The sequence below is a fragment of the Tamandua tetradactyla genome, chromosome 20 (genome assembly GCF_023851605.1).
Source record: "Tamandua tetradactyla isolate mTamTet1 chromosome 20, mTamTet1.pri, whole genome shotgun sequence".
NCBI classification, from domain to species: Eukaryota; Metazoa; Chordata; class Mammalia; order Pilosa; family Myrmecophagidae; genus Tamandua; species Tamandua tetradactyla.
Genome location: NC_135346.1, coordinates 22791364 through 22812811, shown reverse-complemented (window position 1 = coordinate 22812811; position 21448 = coordinate 22791364). Strand labels below are relative to the sequence as shown.

At 40.7% G+C, this 21448-nt stretch overlaps 1 protein-coding gene and 1 long non-coding RNA gene across 5 annotated transcripts in view; one reads left to right on the top strand and one right to left on the bottom strand.

Annotated features, from left to right (window-relative positions):
* LOC143663919 (uncharacterized) overlaps nucleotides 1-21448 on the bottom strand; it is a 458967-nt gene that overhangs the window by 94462 nt on the left and 343057 nt on the right. The window lies entirely within an intron of this gene.
* FGF1 (fibroblast growth factor 1) overlaps nucleotides 1-21448 on the top strand; it is a 118974-nt gene that overhangs the window by 80638 nt on the left and 16888 nt on the right. For all 3 annotated transcript variants that reach the window (XM_077137291.1, XM_077137289.1, XM_077137290.1), the window contains one exon: nucleotides 17412-17615. In XM_077137291.1, coding sequence (XP_076993406.1) covers nucleotides 17447-17615 — 169 coding nt within the window. In that variant the 5' untranslated portion in view covers nucleotides 17412-17446. The remainder of the gene's footprint in view (nucleotides 1-17411; nucleotides 17616-21448) is intronic.

Sequence of the window (21448 nt, the reverse complement as noted above, 5' to 3'; positions counted from 1 at the left end):
GATTTTTTTAAATCCAAAAACTAGTAAATTTAGTCCCTTTACATTTATTGTGATTATAAATATATTTGAATTTACTTTTGCTACCTAATTTTACGTGATTTTTCTTGATTTTCTATTTCTTTTCTCTTTTCTGGATTCTTCTGGATGGATAGTTTTAGCGTGTGTGTGTTTTTTAGGGTAACATTTTATTTGAAGGCAGGGATGTTAAAATAGGTGCAGGGGCCTAAAATAGAGAAATTTACATAAGTGTGAAATGATGCTTGCAAGAAGCTTCATAATCATGGCTGAAATAGTTTTACCCTAAAAGGCAAAAAGAAGGTGGCTTTCATTTAAAAAAAAAAAAAAAGACATAATAAGCCTTGTAGCATCTGAATATTGCTTACCTCAGTTACCCTTTTGAAAAAACACCTTCTGCTTATGTTTTACTAAGCAAATTCTATTTCCTTTTTAAGATGCAACACAAATTAATATCTCACTTTATATAACATCTGTCCGTATGTGTATTTCGGAGCAGTTATCATTGATGATAGCACATTTTCATACTTGTACTATAACTATAGTCCATTGTTTAACTTAGGGTTGACTGCATAGTATAGTCCCATGGATTTTTTATTTTTTTTATCCTATTACCTACCATATATACAGCCTAACATTTCCCCTTTTAACCACATTCATTCATCATATATAAATATATAAATATGTATACATGTATTATATATCAGTGCTGTTTATTATGTTCACAATGTTGTGCTACCATCACCACCATTCATTACCAAAACATTTCCATCATTGCACACAGGACCTCTGTACACTTTAAGCCTTCACTTCTAGTCCCTAACCCCACCCCATCCCCAGGTAACCTATATTCTATATTCTGACTCTATCGTTTTGTTTATTCTAATTATTTCATATCAGTGGCATCATATGCTATTTGTCCTTTTATATCTGGCATATTTCATTCAACATGATATTTTCAAGGTTCACCCATGTATCAGGACTTCACTCCTTTTTATGACTGAATAATATCCCACTGCATGTATATACCACATTTTGTTTATTCATTCATCAGTTGGTAGACACTTGGATTGCCTCCATCTTTTGGCAATTGTGAGTACTGCCACTATGAACATCGGGGTGCAAATATCTGTTCAAGTCCCTGCTTTCAAATCTTTTGGTGCATACCCATAAGTGGGATCACTGGGTCATGTGGTAATTCTTTACTTAATTTCTAAGGAATTGCCAAACTGTTTTCCACCACGCTGCACCATTTTACATTGCCACCAGTAAGGAATAAATGTTCCTATTTCTCCACATCCTCTCCAACACTTATAATTTTATTTTCTTATATAAAATTTAAAATTTATATACATTTCATATATATATAATATATTTAAAATATATTAAAATATTCAAAATAATAAAAAATTATTTATATATAAATAATTACATATTATTCTAATAGATGTGAGATAGTATCTCATTCTAGTACATGTGAGATAGTATCTCATGGTATTTTTGATTTGCATTTCCCTGATGGCTGATGATGTTGAGCATCTTTTCATGTGCTTTTAAGGTCATTTGTATAACTTCTTTGGAGAGATGTCTACTCAAACCTTTTGCCCAATTTTTAAATTGGTTTGTTCATCTTTTTCTTATTAAGCTGAAGTATTTATTTCTATATTCTGGATATTAAACCTTTCTCAGGTATGTGGTTTCCAAATATTTTCTCCCATTGTGTAGGCTGCTGTTTCACTCTCATGATAAAGTCCTTTGAAGCACAAAAGCTTTTAATTTTGCTGAGGTCCCACTTATATAATTTTATTGTTGTTACCTGTGCTTTGGGTGTAAAATCTAAGTTACCATTACCTAACACAGGTCCTGAAGATGCTTCCCTACATTTTTCTTCTAGGAGTTTGGCAGTTCCACATTTAGTTTGATAGTTTTATATTTAGGTCTTTGATCCATTTTGAGTTGATTTTTGTATAAGGTGTGAGGTAGGGTACACCAGCATCATTTGTTAAAGACACTGTTCTTTCCAATTGAGTGGGTTTTGTCTCTTGTCAAAAAGCATTTGGCCAATATTTTAAAACTTGAACTTCCATGTGAGATCAAACGGAGAGATATTTATTTGGTGCAAGTTTACATTTCGGGAAGAACATTTCCTAATTTAAATTGTATGGTCAGTTAAGTTAAACATCATAAGCACATAGAATCTTGAATAGGGCATGAAACTTTACTGGTTTGTCCAGGTTAGTGTGATGCTCCAATAAAACCCAGAGTAACTTGGGCAGTGAATAAAGAAATATTTGCAAAGTCGCCTTGGAGCACTGGGAGAAAGGAGGAAATACACAACTTCCCCATTTGGAGAATTTCTGATAGTCTTGAAAGCAGTGGAGATTACCAAATCAATAGGCCAAGCCCTTGATGTTGGGATTTGCCCCTATGAAAATTATTCCTGCAAAGGAGCAGCTAAGCCTACAAAAAATTAGGCCTAAGAGTCACCCTCTGAGAACCTCTTTTGTTGCTCAGAAGTGGCCTCTCTAAGCCAACTCATCAGGTGAACTCACCTGGGTGTAAATCTCCCTGGCAACTTGGGACAGAAAGCTCATCTGGGATGAGCCAAGAACTGTCATCAAGGTATTGAGAAAGCCTTGACTGAAAGGGGGAAGAGAGAAATGAGACAAAATAAAGTTTCAGTGACTGAGAGATTTCAAACAGAGTCAAAAGGTTATCCTGGAGGTTATTCTTATGCATTATATAGATATTCCTTTTTATTTATAGTGTATTGGAGTGACTGAAGAGAAGTACCTGAAAATGTTGAGCTGTGTTCCAGCAGTCTTGATTCTTGAAGTGATTGTATAACAATATAGCTTTTACAGCGTTACTGTATGATTGTGAAAACCTTGTGGCTCATGCTCCTTTCATTAGGGTATGGACAAATGAGAAAAAAAAAAAAACAGCTAAAAAATAAACAAATAATAAGGGGGACAAAGGATAAAATAAACTGGGTAAATGGAAATACCCGTGGTCAACGACAGGGAGGGGTAAGGGGTATGGTATGTACTCATTTTTTCTTTTCTGAAGTGATGCAAATGTTCTAAAAAATTATCATGGTGATGAATACACAACTATGTGATAATATTGTGACCTACTGATTTTACACCATGTGTGAAATGTTTGTGTTTTAAGATTTATCATTAAAAATATTTTTTAAAAAAATCATTTGGCCATAAATGCAAGGGTTGATTTCTGAACTCTCAATTTGATTCCTTTGGTCTATGGTAGTCCCTGTGCCAGAGTCATGCTATTGTGATTACTGGGTCTTTATAAGTTTTAAGACTGGGAAATACGAGTACCCTAACTTCATTCTTCTTTTGCAAAATAGCTTTGGCTATTCAGGGCCCCTTATACTTCCATATAAATTTGATGGTTGGCTTTTCCATTTCTGCAAAGAAGACTGTTGGAATTTTTGTAGGGATTGTGTTGAGTCTGTGAATTGCTTTGGGTAGAACTGACATGTTAAGATTTAGTCTTTCTATGTAACAACATGGATGGACCTTGAGGACATTATGCAGAGTGAGAGTAGCCAGAAACAAAAGAACAAATACTGTATGGTCTCACTGATACAAACTAACATTAGTGAATGAACCTGGAGAATTTCAGCTAAGAACAGAGACTATCAGGAGATAGAAATAGGGTAGATATTGGGTAATTGGAGCTGAAGGGATACAGATTGTGCAACAGGACTGATAGTAAAAATTCAGAAATAGATTGCACAATACTACCTAACTGTAATACAATAATGTTAGTACACTGAATGAAGCTGAATGTGAGAATGATAGAGGGAGGAGGGCTTGGGGTACGAACAAAATCAGAAGGAAAGATAGATGATAAAGACTGAGATGGTATAATCTAGGAATGCCTAGAGCGTACAATCATAGTGACTAAATGTACAAATTAAAAAATATTTTTGCATGAGCAAGAACAAAGGAATGTCAATATTGCAGGGTGTTGAAAACAGATGGTAATTCATATTTTATAACTTTAACTTATGTATGAGACTAAAGCAAAAAATGTTTAATTGGTATAAAATTTATATTTTGACTACTGCATTTCCTAATATAACTTACGTAGACAGTTTAATTGAACACCATAAGTACATGGAACCTTGAGCAGGGCATGAGATTTCTGTAGGTTTGTCCAGAGTGATACCCTGATAAATCCTAGAGTGATTTAAACAGTGAATAAAAAAGGATTTGCAAAATCCTCTTGGGGAAATGATGAGAAAGGGGGTAAATTCAACTTCCCCATGTGGAGAATTCCTGATATTCTCACAAGCAGTGGGACAACCAAAGAAATAGGCCAAGTCCTCAATCTTGGGGTTTGTTCATATGAAACTTATCCCCGTAAAGGATAGGCTGAGCCTACGTAAAATTAGGCCTAAGAGTCACCCCTAGAGAACCTCTTTTGTTGCTCAGATGTGGCCTATCTCCCTCTCAGCCAACGTGACAAGCAAATTCACTGCCCTCCCTCCCTCTACAAGGGACATGACTCCCAGGGGTGTGGACCTTCCTGGCAACATGGGACAGAAATCCTAGAATTAGCTGGGACTCAGCATCAAGGGACTGAGAAAGCCTTCTCGACCAAAAGGGGAAGAAAGAAATGAGACAAAATAAAGCATCAATGGCTGAGAGATTTCAAACAGAACTGAGAGTTTATCCTGGAGGTTATTCTTATGCATTATATAGATATCATCTTTTTCGTTAGGATATATTGGAGGGTCTGGAGGGAAGTACCTGAAAATGTAGAGCTGGGTTCCAGTAGCCATGTTTCTTGAAGATGATTGTATAATACAGCTTTTGCAATGTGACTGTGTGATTGTTAAAACCTTGTGTCTGATGCTCCATTTATCTACAGTATGGACAGATAAGTAAAACAAATGGATTAAAAATAAATAAATAATAGGGGGAACAAATGTTAAAATAAGTTTAGCAGATTGAAATAAATGCTAGTGATCAATGAAGGGGAGTGGTAAAGGGTATAGAAAAAAATAGGGGAAACAAAGGCTAAAACATATTGGATAGATGGAAATACTAGCAGTCAATGAGAGGGAGGGGTAAGGGGTATTTGTATGTTTTTTTTTCTTTTTATTACTTTTTCTGAATTGATGCAAATGTTCTAAAAAATTATCATGGTGAAGAATATACAACTATGTGATGATATTGTGAGTTATCAATTATATATCACGAATGGAATGGTCATATGGTAAGAATGTTTGTCTTTGTATGTTGTTATGTTTATAAAAAATTTTAAAAAAAGATTTAGTCTTCCAATCCATAAATACAGAATATCTTTCCATTTATTTAGGTCTTCTTTTAGCAATGTTCTGTAGTTTTCTGTGTGCAAATCCTTTACATCTTTGGTTATATTTATTTCTAGATACTTGATTCTTGCTATTGTAAATGGAATATTTTTTCTTGATTTTTTTTTCCTTCTGATAGTTCATTGCTTATGTATAGAAATACTACTGATTTTGGGATGTTGATTTTGTATCCTGCCTCTGCTGAAGTCATTTATTAGCTCTAGGAGTTTGTTCTGACTTTTTCAGGATTTTCTGTACTTAGGATCATGTCATCGGCAAATACGGAAAGTTTGCTTTTTCCTTTATACTTAGGATGTCTTTTATTTCTTTTTCTTGTCTAACTGCCCTGGCAAGAATTTCTAATACATTGCTGTATAACAGTGATGACACTGGGCATCTTTATTTTGTTCCTTATCTTAGAGGGAAAGCTTTCAGTATTTCACATTAAGTAGGATGCTAGCTGTGGGTTTTTCATACATTCCCTTTATTGTGTTGAGGAAATTTCCTTCTAGTCCAAGTTTTCTCAGTGTTTTTATTTATAAGAAGTGGTGCTGGATTTTATCAAATGCCTTTTTTGCATCAATTGAGATTAACATGTAGTCTTCTTCCTTCATTCTATTAATGTGGTATTCACATTAATTTATTTTCTTGCAACAAATTTTATGCAATGCCTTTGCAGGGCAGCAATAAATCCCACTTGATCATAATTATAATTCTTTTAATGTACTGTTGGAATAAGTTTTCTACTATTTTGTTAAGGATTTTTTTTTTTTTTAACATGGGCAGGCACCAGGAATCGAACCCAGGTCCTCTGGCATGGTAGGCAAGCATTCTTGCCTGCTGAGCCACCATGGCCTGCCCTTGTTGAGGATTTTTGCATCTTTATTCATAAGAGGCATCGGTGTGTAATTTTCTTTTCTCATGGTATCTTTATTTGGCTTTGGTGTGAAAGTGATGTTGGCCTCATAGAACAAATTAGCAAGTGCTTTCACCTCTTCATATTTTTGGAATTTTCAACAGGATTGGTGTTCAGTCTTATTGGAGTGTTCGGTAAAATTCCCCTGTGAAGTCATTAGGTCCTGGGCTTTTCTTTATTGTGAGTTTTTTTTTTTTTTAATTGCTGATTCAATCTCTTAATGTGTTGAGATCTAATTCTCCTTGAGTCAGTGTAGGTAGTTTGTGTGTTTCTAAGACATTGTCCACTTCATCTAGGTTACCTAATTTCTTAGCATACAGTTGTTCATATTATCCTCTTATAGTCCTTTTTATTTCAGTGAGGTAGCAATGTCTCCCCCTTTCACTTCCAATTTTAGTTGTTTCCTCTCTGTTTTATTCTTCATCAGTCTAACTAAAGGCTTGTCAATTTACTGATCTTTTCAAAGAACCAACTTTTGGTTTTGTTGATGCTCTCTATTGTGGGTTGTTTTTTTCTTTCTATTTCATTTATCTCTGCTCTAATCTTTGCTATTCCTTCCTTTTGCTTGCTTTGGGTTTAATTTACTCTTCTTTTTCTATTTCTTCTAGCTTTGAAGTTAGATTTCTAATTTGAAATTTCTTCTTTTTTTAGATCTCTGATTTGAAATCTTTCTTCTTTTTTAATGTAAGCATTTAGAGCCATAAAATTCCCTCTCAGCACTGCCTTTGCTGCATCCATAAGTTTTGGTATGTTGTATTTTCATTTGCATTCACCTCAAGATATTTCCTAATTCTCTTGTGATTTCCTCCTTAACCCAATGGTTAAGAGTATTTTAATTTTCAAATATTCATGAAGTTTCCATTTCTCCCTCTGTTATTGATTCCCAGTTCTGCTCTGGTCAGAGAAGATACATTTTAGGATTTCAATACTTTTGAACTTATTGAAACTTGTTCTGGAGCTAAGATAACATGTGCAGTCAAGGAGAATGTGTATTCTATTGTTGTTGGGTGAAGTATTCTATAAACGTCTGTTAAGTCTAGTTGGCTTAATGTATAATTCAAGTCTTGTACTACTTATTGCTCTTCTGTCTAGCTGTTCTATCCTTTTATTAAAAATACTTTTATTGAGAAGTCTTCACACACATATGTTCCATACGTGCTATATAATCAATGGCTCACAATATCATCACATAGTTGTGAATTCATTACCATGATCATTTTTAGAACATTTGTATTAACTCCAGAAAAAAGAAATAAAAAAAGAAAAAATTCATACCTACCATACCCCTTAACCCTCCCTCTCATTGACCACTAGTATTTCAGTCTACACCATTTATGTTACCCCTTATCCTCCCTATTATTTTTTTATCCATATTTTTTACTCATCTGTCCATACCCTGGATAAAAGGAACATCAGTCACAAGGTTTTCACAATCACACAGTCACATTGTAAAAGTTGTATCACTATACAATAGCCTTCAAGAATCAAGTCTCCTGGAACACAGTTCAACATTTCCAGATACTTTCCTCCAACCACTCCAATACACCATAAACTAAAATGGGATATCTATATAATGTGTAAGAATAACCTGCAGGATAACCTTTGACTCTGTTTGAAATCTCTCACTAATGAAACTTTATTTTGTCTCATTTCTCTCTTTCCCCTTTCTCAATTCCTTCATGCCAAGTCCCAGCAAATCCTGGGAGTTCTGTCCCACGTTGCCAGGAAGATTTACGCCCCTGGGAGTCATGTCCCTGGGAGGGCAGTGAGTTCACCTGCTAATTTGGCTTAGAGAGAGTGAGAGAGGCCACTTCTGAGCTACGAAAGAGGTTCTCGTGGCTGACTCTTGGGCATAATTTTCCTTTTTTTTTTAGTGTGAGTCAAACTTGCTTGCTTTTTTTTTTAATTTTTAACTTTTTTTATTGTACAGCATAACATACATACAAAGCAAAGAAATAAAAAAAGCAATAATTTTGAAACACTCTTCAACAAGTAGTTACAGGATAGATTCCAGAGTTTGTCATGAGCTACCATACAATCCCCTCAAATTTTTCCTTCTAGCTGCTCCAGAACATAGGAGGCTAGAAGGAATAAATATTTTGTTATCATCACAATCGACTTTTTTTCTTTTGCTATGAAAAATAACAAATATACAAAAAAGCAATAAATTTCAAAGCCCAGCACCACAATTTAGTTATAGAACATATTTCAGAGTTTAACGTGGGTTACAATTCCACAATTTTAGGTTTTTACTTCTAGCTGCTCTAAAATACTGGAGACTAAAAGAGATACCAATTTTAATGATTCAGCATTCATATGCATTTGTTAAATCCTAACTTCTCTTATATCTCCACCATCACCTTTGATCTTTCCATCCCTCTCTTTAGGGGTGTTTGGGCCATGGCAATTCTAAATTTTTCATATTAGAAGGGTCTGTCACTAATATGGAGTAGGGAGATAGAACTATCTGATGTTCTGGAGGCTGGGCCAGGTTTCAGGACTTATCTGGACCAGGGACCCATCTTCTTGGACATAATTTTAAGTAGGCTTAGCTTCTCCTTTGCAAGAATAAGTTTCATAGGGGCAAACCCCAATATCGAGAGCTCAGTCTATTGATTTGATTGTGCCCACTGCTTGCAAAAATATCAGAAATTCTCCTAATGGGGAAATAGAATATTACCTCCCTTCTAACTTCAGTTCACCATGGGAATTTTGCAAATATTTCTTTATTTACTGCACAAATTACTCTGGAACATTTCAGGGCATCACACTAACCTGGACAATCGAAAAAGATTTCAAGCCTAATTCAAGATTCCATATACTTATGGTATTCAACTAAACTCACCATACAAGTTAATTAGGTAATGCCCTACCCAAAATATAAATTTTGCACTAAATAAACATCTCTTCCTTTGGTCTCACACAGAAGTTGAAGTTTTAAATATGGACTATTTCATCCTTTCCCCTGTATTCTGATCTAACTCAGTCCTCTCCAGATCAGCTTCATTTATTTCTTTAATCAAAGTCTGATCCCTTTTCCAACTTTTTGAGCAATTCTTTTATGGGGTAGTGCTGACTTTCATAGCTTCAGAGCTCTAACTCTGAGTCTCAGGTGTCATATAAATACCCGAAGTTTCTGGTATTTTTGAAAGTGCTGTATTAAAGTCTCCTACTATTAACATAGAACTGTTAATTTTCCCCTTCAAATATGTCATAATTTGCTTCATATATTTTGGGGCTCTGCTATTAAGTGTATATATATATATATATATTTTTACGTCTTGTTGAATTGACTACTTTATCAGTATATATAATGGCCATATTTGCCCCATGTAACTGTTTTTGAGTTAAAGTCTATTTTATCTTTAGATGTCCCAGTTCCCTTTTGGTTATTACTTCCATGGTATATATTTTTTTCTGTCCTTTCACTGTCAATCTACTTGTCTTGGAATTCAAGGTGAGTCTCTTGCAGACAGCATATAGTTGGATCATGCATTTTTATCCATTCTGCCATTCTCTGCAGAGTTTAATCCATTTACAATTAAAGTCACTACTGATAATGCAGGACTCCCTTCTGCCATTTTGCTATTTAATCTTTGTAACTTTTATATGATTTTTCCCTCAATTCTTCTGTTATTTGTTCATTTGATTTTTTGTGTGTATTGTACCATATTGAGTGTCTTCTTGTTTCTATCTGGAAAATTTTTTTTCATATATCTCCCTTGTGGTTATGGAGGGATTAAAATTTAACATCCTAAGTATATAACAATCATATTTAGTTTGAAATCAACTTGACTTTAATAGCATACACATACACATTTCCTATACCCCTCCATCTCTTGTTTTTATACTTGTTACCATTTATAGCTTTGTATACTGCATGTCCAAAACCATAGATTTATCATTACCTTTTATGCATTTTCATTCTAGTACCTATAGGAAGTAAGAAATGGAGTTACAGACCAAACAATACAAAACAGTAGTGCTGGCATTTACAATTACTCAAATGGTTACTTTTACTGGAGGGTCTTTACTTTGTGCCACTCTGGACCACTGTCTAGTATCCTTTCCTTTCAGTCTGAAGAACTCCCTTTAGCAATGCTTGTAGGGCGGGTCTACTGGCGATGAAGTCCCTCAGCTTTTTTTTTCTGGGAATGTCTTAATCTCCCCTTCATTTTCGAAAGAAAGTCTGTCCAAGTACAAACTCTTGGTTGGTGGTAGTTTCTCTCAGCACTTGAAGTGTTTCCATCCACTGCCTTCTTGCCTCCTTGGCTTCTGATGAGAAAAGAGCATTCATTCTAATTGGGACTCCCTTGTACGTACCTCACTGTTTTTATCTTGCAGCTTTCCGAACTCTCTTCTTGTCCTTTGAAGTTGACAGTTTGAGCAATATAAATGCAGGATGCGGATTCCTTCACATTCTGTTTGCTGTCCTCTGGGCTTTATGGTTATGCATATTCATGTCTTTTGCTAAGTCTGGGCAGTTCTCTGTCATGATTTCTTTGAATTTTCCTTCTGCCCCTTTCTCCCTTTCTTCTGGGACTCCCAGAATGCATATATTGGTATACTTGGTGGTATCCCAGAGATCTCTTGGACTATTTTAGCTTTTCAAAATTCTATCTTTTTCTTTTTTTCTCCTCAGACTGACTCATTTCAATTGTCTTGTTTCAGGTTCATTGATTCTTTCTTCTGACAGCTCCAATCTGCTGTTGAAATCCTCCTGGGAATTTTTCATTTACCTTAGCGTGGTCTTCAGCTCCAGTAGTTCTGTTTGGTTCCTTTTAAAAATTTCTGTCTCTTTATTAAGATTTTCAAATTGTTCATTCATCGTTTCCCTGATATCCTTTAGTTCTCTGTGTTTTCCTTCATCTCCTTGAGCATACAGAAGATCGATTTTTTTAAAGACCTTGTTTAGTACGTCCACATTCTCCTTCATGGGTGTTTTCTGGATGGACCTTCATTGCCCATTTCTTTGTTTTTCCTGTACTCTTTTGCATGATGTACATTTTATTGTTGTCTTATTTTTTTATTAATTCTTTTAATTAATTAACGGAAAAAAAGAAATTAACCCAACATTTAGAAATCATACCATTCTACATATGCAATCAGTAATTCTCAACATCATCACATAGATGCATGATCATCATTTCTTAGTACATTTGCATCGGTTTAGAAGAACTAGCAACAGAAAAAGATATAGAATGTTAATATAGAGAAAAAAATAAAAGTAATAATAATAGTAAAAAAAAAAAACCTATAGCTCAATTGCAGCTTCATTCAGTGTTTTAACATGATTACTTTACAATTAGGTATTATTGTGCTGTCCATTTTTGAGTTTTTGTATCTAGTCCTGTTGCACAGTCTGTATCCCTTCAGCTCTAATTACCCATTATCTTACCCTGTTTCTAACTCCTGCTGGACTCTGTTACCAATGACATATTCCAAGTTTATTCTTGAATGTCGGTTCACATCAGTGGGACCATACAGTATTTGTCCTTTAGTTTTTGGCTAGACTCACTCAGCATAATGTTCTCTAGGTCCATCCATGTTATTACATGCCTCATAAGTTTATCGTGTCTTAAAGCTGCATAATATTCCAATGATGTACATTTTAATATTTTAAAATGCTAATTTTGGGGTTTATTCCCTGAAATGTCTGTTTCTTGATTTCATAATCAGCTGGTGATACGATGGAGATTTTCTTGAGAGTCAGTCTCTTTTCAAGAAAGTCTACCCAAGGTGAATGCAAAGTGTAGGCTTCTCCCTGTCTTTTCTGGGCCTGTGTCTTATGCTAAGCTTGTGCTTGTTAGTTGCTATGGAGTTCCCCTGTTTACAGGAGTTTGAATGATCCTCTATTTCCCAAGAGACAGACCTTCTTCCCCCCTTCCTGGTGTTTAAAGGAGGTAATCCTTTGCTCCATGCTATCCATCGCAATCATTTCTTACATTGCTTTGGTTTTCTCCAGCTGCTTTTACCTGGAGGGCAATTTCTGGGAGGTGGGGCACACCAGAGAGTACTTTCCAAAGTCAGGCTTTCCCAGCTAGAACAAGACCTGGGATTCATGAAAGTGGGGGGGCAGCCTGGCCGCAAACTTCCCTGGGGAGGGGATCTTTAATGATGCCAGGAATTTCTTCCACAGCTCCCCACCGCTGCACTTCTCTGAACTGCCCAGCAAATGCAGCCTTTGAACTTAGTGGAAGCAGAGCATCTTTAAGTCTCCTCAGTCACCTTTGTCCAGGGCAGGGTGGAACAATGGCCACCCTTAAGGCTGGACCCCAGTGATCCAAAGCTGCTAATCAAAAGCTCTGATCAGCTATTCCCACTCCTGATCTTGGGGAAGTGTATTTTTGCGTCCCTTTCTGTCACTAGTGAGCTAGCCAGTGGCTGTACACTAAACTAGCTTGCTGTAAGAGTGGGGGGTCGGCATCTGCAAACCACGACAAGGAGAGAGCAATTTCCCTTCTAGGCCTTACTGTAATTTACCAGCCTCTTCCTGCTGCTCTTCCCTGGATGCTGTACAGTGCTCTACTGGACTTCGGAGTTTCAAAACAGTTGTTCCAGACAGCTCCTGTCTGGTTAGTAGTTGTTCTAGTGGAGGTACTGACTCCTGGAGCCTCCGACTGCTTCATTTTCCTACAGTCCCAACAGAGTTTTACTTATTCCATTTTATCTCCCCCAATCCCCACCAACTGCAGATTGGAACTAGTATATCCTATTTGTTTTCTTTAGTAATACCCTTAACATTTAACATACATATTTCATGTAGGATAATCTAAGGTTAATTAATTTCTCTTAAGATTTCCAGATGATGCCTTAGGGGCAGGGAGCAAAGATTCAGAGTACTTTAGGGACTGAAGGGCTTCAGGATACATATCAAATTAACACCTTAACAGATAGATGCCTACACATCCAAAGCTTTATACAGTTTTCAAAATGCCTTCCATCATAGGCATTCTGCATTGCTCATATGACAGGGTTTAAAACAGAAACAAAAATAAGCATCAGTGTTTACCTTTCCTTGATTGTTAGAACCAAAAGTCTTTCCTTACAGCTTAGTCATCAGGGCCAAGCAGAGCACAAATGCCTCATAAAAATAACAGGCTTCACAAATGTCTCCTTGATAAGTGCTGATAAGCTGAGAACTGAGTCTGAAACCATGGCCTGGATTCTCTCTTGCATAACCATGGGCTATGGTTATGGCATATTATGGGCTATGGCATCCTTGTCTCCGCCAGGTTCTCTCTGCCATGTCTGTGGCTGAAATGATGGGAGGGAGGGGGAAAGAAGGGGGGCTTTGCTAATTTCTGCCAAATATGGAAGGGAATGAAGACCTCTATTTTAGAGCCAGTTGAAAACTATTTTAAATTAAGCATTTAATTTAAATCCTGACCTCGACCACGACAGGTCTCAGCACAACCAGCTTTATCTCCTTCTGGGTCAGGGCACATTTCTATACGTTTCAAAGGATGTTGTGAACATCACGCCCGTTGCACTCTTCAGACAACCGTGTAAGGCGGGCGTGGTGGGCGTAATTAGAGGAAGCATCTCAGAAGGGGTGAATACCCCCCCCCCCCAGGTAGCCAGCGGCGCCGCCCACCCTGCCAGGACAGTGCCGTGGAGCTCGCGGGACGTCATGGAAAAGTGGCCAGCACATCCCTGGGCAAGACAGTGTGTCCACTTACCATCCGCATCCCGCTCCCGTGTTCCCTTCGAGAGGCTACAGCTGACAGAACATGTCTGCTTAACGCAGCTGTTCCAATAGGCTTGGCATTCTTCTCACTTTGGTGTCACTGATAAATCAAGAAACTATTTTCTGGCTTTCCCCAGATCTCGCCAGCACCCTCAGCCTCCAAGGGCTGGGCTGGGCGCACACCAGTGGCGCAGAGGCTGTTGGACTTCATTTTCCCCATCTCCCGACACCTCTTTAGACAGCTCCCTTCCCTGACAGCCAACAAAAAGATAATAACGAGCAGCTTTCACATTTCCACCACACTTAATGCCTGATTGTGTTTGCTTAATGGACTCATTCTTTAGAGCAAATGGTGTTAGAGCAGTAGGGCCCTGGGAAGGTTACTGCCTTCTGGTTTTATGGCATCAGGTACTTCCTCTATTTCTATCCTTTAATAAATAATGGATCGGCAGGGAACTTTGTACTAACCACTGCTTAAAATATAGGTAAATTGTAAATAAAGTTTAAAATAAGGGTTTTTCATGCCTCTGGGGTTTCCTTTAGCAACAAAAAGCAATTTCATTTTTTGGTATGTTTCATCTAATTAAGAAATCTCACCGCCAGGATGTGCCAGCTTCATGCTGACTCCAGGCTAATTTCTTAGGGTGGATAGGTTCCCTTCAGGTTTCTGAGAATTGACCTGAACTGAAACGGGTTATAGGAGCAGTCTGGAGTCAGAGCAGCCATGAAGGAATTCTCTCCATCCCTGCCCCTCTGACTGGAGAAGGTGGAGAGCGGGCAGAGAATGGAGTCACGGCCTCATAAACCCGCAGGCTGCCCTGCGAGTGAGGTGATGCCAGAGACCTGTGGGCTCTGGCCGAGGCGGAAGAGCAGGTGAGAGCTCAGGAGGGACACAGTTCAGGCTGCAGGGCTTCAACACACAGCTGTGTACGAGCGCGTTCGAACAACCCTTGGCCACAGCTAGTGCCCCCACCCCCAACCAACCCCCAGTGCATCTGTCCCCCTTTATCTCAGGGGAAGGAAGAAAGAGTAAAAATCCTTGCCCAAAACTTAGAAAGCCTCTTGATGGAGATTCCTGCTGATGCTGGATCTAGAAGGAAAACCATCCATAACATGCAATTGTTGCACAATCAGAGGTAAATGAGACCTCCATTTGAGGAAATCCAGAGATGACAAGAAACGGAATTCTGCTCACCTAAAACTGACAATGTAAATGACTCTTTGTCAGGTAAACGGCAACTAGTATATAATTCTCGTTGCCTGTACCAAACTGAGAATGTACCTTAGTGAGTGCATGGAGAAATAAATGACAGAAGAGTATGATTTATTATTTCTTAGTTATACCTTACAGAAGGGAGGCCAGGGAACTTTAGCGTGCTGATGGCTGAAGACATCCATGCCCGGAAGAGCCAAATTGCTTTATGCAAGAAGGGGAGTGGAGTGAGGAAGTGCAGTGTGATGGAGATTTGGAGGCTGGATGGAAGGAGGGAGGGGGAGGAGGAGGGAAGACCAAGGAGAGGGAGAGGGAGAGATGCAATGCCCAAGGCAAACTTCTCTTCAGTCTTCCCTGTGAAATCAATGCAAATAAAAGTACTTTCCTGTCTTGTGCCATATTGTGTGAAAACAGCTGGACAAGTCTCACCATACATAGAGGGTATGTTTAGATGGTCCCACTTTAAATATAGTTTACATGGTGTAGATAAGATTCTTTTTACAGTGGGGGGGGGGGGGTCCTTGGGGAGACATCAAGCAGTGGCTGCAGATTGGGAGAGATGTGCCAGATACATTAAAATGCTGGGAGCAGGAAATGTACGGAGGCTCCCAACGTGAATCCTGATTCCAAAGTCCTAAGGGCAGGATTATGGTTTATGATGAAGTCGCTTTTCACGTGGGAAGCCCCACGAGGAGGCTGTGGGAATGGGCGTGTGGGCAGTGCAGGGCAACGCAGAGGGGCAGGCTGGTCTTCCAGGAAACCAGGGGCGGCTCTCTTGGGAAATGAGAAGAGTGCCCTTCACCGCCGGCATGAGGGCAGAAGTGGAGCTGGTGGTGATGACCAACATCGGGCCACAAGATGGACAGCAGTGAGTGACGCACTTATGGGGGCAGGTGACTCCTTTTCCTCGTCATTCAGGTCAAGGGCTGCGCTTTCACTGAGGCCTCTCTGAGGCACAGCTGCGGCCCTTCCTAGCTGCTGACCTTGCTTGCCTAGGCCATTCGCATCTCTAAGCTGTGGCTTCATTAGCTACAAAACGGGGATCTATGAGCGCCCACCTCAGAGGGTTACTGGGGGGACTACACGAGATAATCTGTAGGACAGAGTATGTGAATGATGATGATGATGATGATGAGTACTGAAACTATAATTGATATGTTCAGTGAGCACCGGCTCATGCTTACAAGGAGGAGGCCCCAAGTTAGTTTCCTGGTCTCTTTTTCGTCTCTTTCTTTGATAGATGTTTCACACTCCCACACTTCATTCTCCTAAATGGTGGGGGCAAGTAGATGCTTAAAATTCTAAGGTTGATTTTGTTTTTCATCCTTAAAGGTAAAATTGATGCCTTTTTATAGGACTGGTATAAATTTGTACACAGTGGGTGTGTACAATGCTGGAGGATCCCAACACGCAACGTGGCAGTTGCTATATCATAGTAGGTACGCCTCATCCTTAGAAAACGGCGAGGACAGAGATGGCCTTTAGGCGAGACCCATCCTCTTCTCTGTGTGCTATGAGGACGTGTGGAAAGTCATGGAGGCAGTCAGGAGCCAGACACATCCCTCGTAAGGACGGCTCTCACAGCATTTCCTCTGCCACAGGGTTTGCCCTTAAAAAAATTCCCCACCGAAGGTCCCCAAGACCTGAGTTCTCGTTCCCACCAGCACATCCGGAGTGCTTCCTTTCCATATTAACCCAGAGCTGTCCCCACTGTGGGAATTCCTGTGCCTTTGCCCGGAGGGCCTGCAAGCCAGGCCGTCTCTCCGCTATCTGCTCCCCACCTGCCTCGCAGTCAAAACAGTGCGAGGGTGGACAGCAAAACCTCAGTCCGGCCTCTCGGCTTCCGTGGGTTTCAGCCAGACCCCAAGTGTTATTTTAGTGCCGCTTCGGTGTTTAATTGGAGGATGTGTGTGGATCAGGAGGGACCGAAACATTATTTTTTTTTCCCCTTAGCAAAACGATTAAATTTGAAGTTCTAAAAAACGCACAGCTTCATCCGGAGCTGTGTCCAACTGGGAACTGAGAAATGCCTTGACAATCCCACCCATCCCAGGACCCTCCTTCCTTAACCGCTGGCCACCTCAAAGCCCGTTGGCTGTGGCCAGCACCTCGGCGCACTGCGGTTTCGTACTGACCAGGAGCCCTGTGCCCTAGGGCTCTCCTTCCCTTTCCAAAAGTGTACCCTGTACCTCTGGAAGAACATTCTATAGGATTGTCTAATTTCTTACAGTCTTGAAAAGCGCTGTAACCAGGAGCTCCTGAGCCATGGCTGAAGGGGAAATCACAACCTTCATGGCCCTGATGGAGAAATTTAACCTGCCACCGGGGACTTACAAGAAGCCCAAGCTCCTCTACTGCAGCAACGGGGGGTATTTCCTGAGGATTCTCCCGGACGGCGCGGTGGACGGGACACGGGACAGGAGCGACCGGCACAGTAAGCACCCACCTCTACTGTAGCAGCCCCTGTCCTCCTGCTGCCTCCCCCCGTCACGCACGGGAGCGGGGCAGATGCCCAAGTACCAGTACCCTGTTCTCCAAGGTCCTCTTCAATTACAGGTAAAGGGTCTGGGTGTCGAAGAAAGGGAGCAATGGGGCCTTTGGCCCACCTGAAGTTTGTGTTCTACTTCAAGTTTTTAAAGGACTCTGGTGACCTAACAAAACTGCCTTGATGTCATATTTGGCTGCCAGTGCTCAATCCCTGTGTGTTTTTCCAGGTTTCTGTAACCAGCTAAAGGTCCGACCCCAAGGCAGGGGAGGACGCTGCTTGCTCCGTGATGGGGAAGAGCCAGATGGGGCAGGGATGGTAAATCCTGTACAAAAATGTGGGCTCGATTTCAAGTTAATTGACTCCCCAGGTTATGTTACTACTGGGCTTGATTTGTGAAATCCTAGTTCTTAATCGTGGTCTCACACATCATAAATTATGCAACTCTTGCTCTGCATATCATGCAGATGCGGTTGTGGTAACCAGAAGGGTAAAGTCATTCTCCAGACCCTCTAGAAACTAGAGAGTTTCAGTTTGATTTGAGCCAAATGTTGAAACATCTCTTGCAGGCCTTCTTGCAAGCCCAGCTCTCAGATGGGTGTTGATAAATGAAGGCATGACTTTAGAGAAAAGAACCTTCTGGGTTATCTAAGTCTAAAAATAACCTCCTTTTGCTTGAGTTATTTTGGGGTTGGGGTTGATGTTTGCTATTAGGTGACTGTGTCCTACTATAATATTACAGAGATTCCCTGAGCTCCATTGAGGCACTGGGTGCTGTAAAGAGGCCAAAAGTCCAATCGGGTCTCAGTTTAGAGGATGGACAATCTAAACAGTTAAACGTGTCACAAATCAAGGGAAGGAAAGTGTGGGTAAAATCAGGAGACATGGAAAAGCCTATGTAGCAGGTTAAGGTCCTGCAAAACTGACTTTAAAATGGAATGCAAACCATTAGCTTGCATCAAGGTGGTTTATATTCTGGGTAGTCTTAGTTATTCATGGGATGTGCACGAAGGGTTGCAGGCTTTAAGTAGAAAGGACCACCTTGGTGGTGTTCTCTCTCTCTGGGTGGATGCACAGGTAATGGGGACAGAAGCTAGCACAGACAGAGCAGGTACTACTGTCCCTCCCCTCCTCACACTCCCCACCACACAGATTAGTGAGGTGAGGAGCATATAGGACAAAGCCAGGGCTTGCAGCTGCAAAATTAATTTCTTTAGCTTCGTTTTAATGGCTTGTTTTCAGATGGAACTGCTGAAAGCCTTGTATTCAATGAAACATAGGTACAAGAGTGAGGCAAAAAAGACTAGATCATAAAACATATATAAGCAACACACTGCAAATATATGGATTAGATTATAATCCATTGTGTCAGGCAATGGAACACAATTCATGCGACCCGCTCCACCATCATACAAAGGGAAGAAGTTTTAGATCTTCGGGGCTTGCAACGTTTCTTATAAGTCTTATTTACCAATTTTCTTATCCAATGGGGAATGTTCTCCAGGCCTCAGGATCCCAGTGAAGTGTGTCCTGGTATTAGGCTTTTCTGTAAAACCTTAAATTCTAGGGTAACGAGAGACAATTACTGAGATTTCTGTACAAATAGCGTCTGAAGTCACTGTTGTCATTCCCTCATTAACCTCATAGATTGTGCTCTGGGTATGTGACGAAGAGCTGACTTCTGCTGCAGGAACCCTCGGGATGCAGCAGGACATTGACGTGGGAATGTGTGTGATGATGTCTGCATCCAAGTAATGCTGGAGAAATTGTTTGCTAAGTGAACCTGGGTAAATTATTTAACCTCTCCAGCTTCACTTTCCTCACTTGTAAAATAATATTGCCTGCTTTACAGGTTTCTTGGTGGGGGTGGGGTGGGGGGAGGGATCAAATGAGCTCATGGTGCAGGACGTGGCACAGTGTCTGGCCCAGGGTAAGAGTTCAACACAGTGGTTAATAGTGCTGTCCCCACCACCACCATTACCATTTCCATATATTCAGCTCCATGTGGAAATAGAACACAGTACTGAAGGATCTCCCCTCACCCATAATACTGCCTCCGGGAGGGCCAGGGGTCAAGATTCAGGTTTGGATTCAGGGCTTTCCACCAGCATTCAGCACTGTTGCGTCGGCCTATTTGCTCACTCTCGTACTGTGAGCAAAAGTCAGTGATGGCAGAAATCAGAGGAAAGGAGAGGCTGGGCAGAAATCCAGCCCCACACCTACCACTACCAGGAGAAGTGGTAGAGTCTTTTCTAGATTTTGAGTTGGAAACCTTGAGCGCACATCCCTGCTTGCCACTTTGTGGTTGGAGACGCCCTGGGCAGCTAACGCTCTCTCCAGCTTGTACAAAGTGCTCTACAGAAGGGGCTTCAGGTCCGCTAGCCTATGCCCCTTCCGGTCACCCTGCAGCCCCGGGGAGAAGTTCAGGTGTCTCCATGTCCCCAGCTGTGCAGCCTTGGGGAGAACCCTTTAATCCTGTGGAGACTCTGTTTTCCCACCAGTGGAATGGGAAGAACAGCATTTCCCTGGGTACCTCACAAGGCAGCCATCCACAGAGCCAGCCAAGCAGGGGAGGGAGGGTCCTCTTGGACCCGGAGGCACCCACGGAACGGGGTTCCGTCGCCCTCTTCTGCCCAGTGGCGGTACTGCCGCCAGCCCTCCCGAATTTCAAGGGTTATTCAGAAAAGGCATCAACCTTAGGCACAGGGTGGAGGTGCCCTGGATACCTGGGATTCTCAAAGCCTGGCGAGGATTAGGCTGGATTCCTGGATCATTTGTTTGGAACAGGATTAGAAAGTGAGTAACCAGTAGAAAGTGACACTCTTAAGTAAAGACTCCCTTCACGATGAGCAGTTCTAAAAGTCAAATAAATACTTAAGAGAATCTACATAAATCCTGCCAGATAGAACATCTGCCTTTGAGCTCTACACGGCGAAGTCTCTCCTTTCACAGCTACTCTTTGTCCCCAACCCGTTGATATGCCCTGGGAAATTTTCAAAATCTGTCTTCTTTGTACCCTTGGGAGAATACATTTCCAGGGACCCAACACAGGGCCTCCCTCGTATTGGTGGACTGCAGGATGGATGCTTGTGAGCACGCTTCTGTAATACAGGCCTGAGTACAACGTCTTCGCCAGTGGAGCTTTCTGGCCTCTGGAGCAGGTGGTTTTGCTTTGTCCCTTCACAACTCCACACATCATGGCTGTAGGTATTACTGACAAGATTACAGTGACGTCTGCCAGGCAAAATCATACTGCAAGAGCTTCTGCATGTGGAGGCCGAGGAGGGTGCATGTTGATTGCCAGGGTAGAGGGTGATGTCCCCATGAGAGAGAGAACCCTGGAAGAGGCCCAGTGGCAGGGGAAGGAAATCAGCTCCATTCTGGACACAGAGCATTTGAAGACTGCCTTGTGTACGGGGTAGCTCTCCCTGTACATTTATTTGCACAATTATATAATGTTTTTTCTCTCCCCCTGAGCTCCTTGAGGCCCAGGATGTCATCCCTTGTTGTTCAACATGGTAATCTCCATGGCTAGCCTATTGCCTGGCACTTGGTATAATACTCAATAAGTATTAACTGGATGAGTGAATGAATTCTAATAGTGGCAGATAAATTCAAATTCAATAATATAGTCAATAAATACCTACTGAGTCCCTGATATGTGGCAGACATTGTGCTAGACTCTTTCATTCCCACCTAACCCCATGAGATTATTGTCATCACTCTGGGAACACTGAGGCTAACAAGGCATGTGACCAGCTGTTAACTGGAAAGCCTGGCAC